Raw genomic sequence first — 1167 nt, forward strand, 5'->3', positions numbered from 1 at the left:
CGTCGGGTTAGTGTCTGATGAAGCTACTACATGTTGTACATGCAGGTAAGTTATTTCACACTAACTTGTGCTTGTGAATGTGCAAGTTTTATACGTCGGATATACACATCAATTATAATGCATTGGCAGCGGGTGGCAAATGAGACGTTGCGTTAAGACCAAGGTTCGTAATAAACATGCGTTCTTACATTAGCATTTTCAGAACGTTTTTGGTTATGTAATCAGCCAGGATATCTGTTGGTCTTTTGGGGAACAAACTCCTACAGTTTCCTGCAGTAAGTTATTTCACAGTAATTATGATGTGTATGAGCAAGTTTTTATTTTGATATACACGACAATTAAAAGGTATTTATATCGTTCGCAAATGAAACTTGTGTTAAGAACAAGGTACTGAATAAATTTGTGTTCCTAAATTTGCATTTTCATTGCATTTACCCTATGTAAATTGCCATTATATCTGTTAGTCATTTCTAAACAAACTACTACAGTTCTACTGCAGTAAGTTTCTTCACAGTATTTTTGCTGTGAATCTACAAGTTTATACTTGGATATACACGCAAATATAATTTATTTACAACGTTTGCAAATGAAACTTGTGTTAAGAACAAGGAACTGAATAATTTTGTGTTCTTAAATTTACATTTTCATTACATTTACCCCATGTTATCAGCCATTATATCTGTTGGGCCTTTCTGAACAAAACTTACTTCAGGTCTACTGGGCGGAAGTTACTTCACAGTAATTTTGGCCTGTGTTATCTGCAAAGTTTTTACTTGGGATATACACCACCAAATTAAATTTTATTAACCAACGTTTGGCAAATTGAAACTCTTTTGTCTCACGACACAAAAGGAAACTGAAATAAATTTTTGTGGTTTCTTTAAAATTTTAACATTTTTCCATTACCATTTTACCCCCATTGTTTATCCAGGCCATTTAATATTTTGGTGGGGTCTTTTTCCTGAACCAAACTAACTACCAGGTTGTATCCTGGCAGGTAAAGTTACTCTTCACCGGTATATTTTTGTGTGGTGTTATCTTGCAAAGTTTTTTACATGTCGATTATACACCAACCGTGTTTAAAAATTTTATTTTTACCATCGTTGAATGACTGTGTAGACAGATGATAATTGGTCTAATTGATTCTGATACTATGTACAGCTATGC

General features: G+C 33.8%; 1 protein-coding gene across 1 annotated transcript; it reads right to left on the reverse strand.

The window, feature by feature from the left end:
- Nucleotides 1-213: 213 nt before the first annotated feature.
- Tsp_14466 (hypothetical protein) lies at nucleotides 214-936 on the reverse strand. Its single transcript, XM_003365993.1, is given in 7 exon segments — nucleotides 214-270; nucleotides 436-530; nucleotides 545-612; nucleotides 658-692; nucleotides 733-758; nucleotides 809-856; nucleotides 915-936. 7 exon segments carry the CDS (start codon nucleotides 934-936, stop codon nucleotides 214-216), a joined length of 351 nt encoding a protein of 116 aa, XP_003366041.1.
- Nucleotides 937-1167: the final 231 nt, after the last annotated feature.

The sequence above is a fragment of the Trichinella spiralis genome, assembly GCF_000181795.1.
Source record: "Trichinella spiralis strain ISS 195 chromosome Unknown Scfld6756, whole genome shotgun sequence".
NCBI classification, from domain to species: domain Eukaryota; kingdom Metazoa; phylum Nematoda; class Enoplea; order Trichinellida; family Trichinellidae; genus Trichinella; species Trichinella spiralis.

Excerpts from the sequence above, each read along its gene's own strand:
- Tsp_14466 (XM_003365993.1), bottom strand. The coding sequence starts at position 936 with ATGGCCTGGATAAACAATGGGG. Across the intron at positions 759-808 it reads TTTCAATTTGCCAAACGTTG|ATAACACAGGCCAAAATTAC; the intron begins GTTAATAAAATT and ends AAAACTTTGCAG. Across the intron at positions 271-435 it reads ATAATGGCAATTTACATAGG|GAAACTGTAGGAGTTTGTTC; the intron begins GTAAATGCAATG and ends AACTTACTGCAG.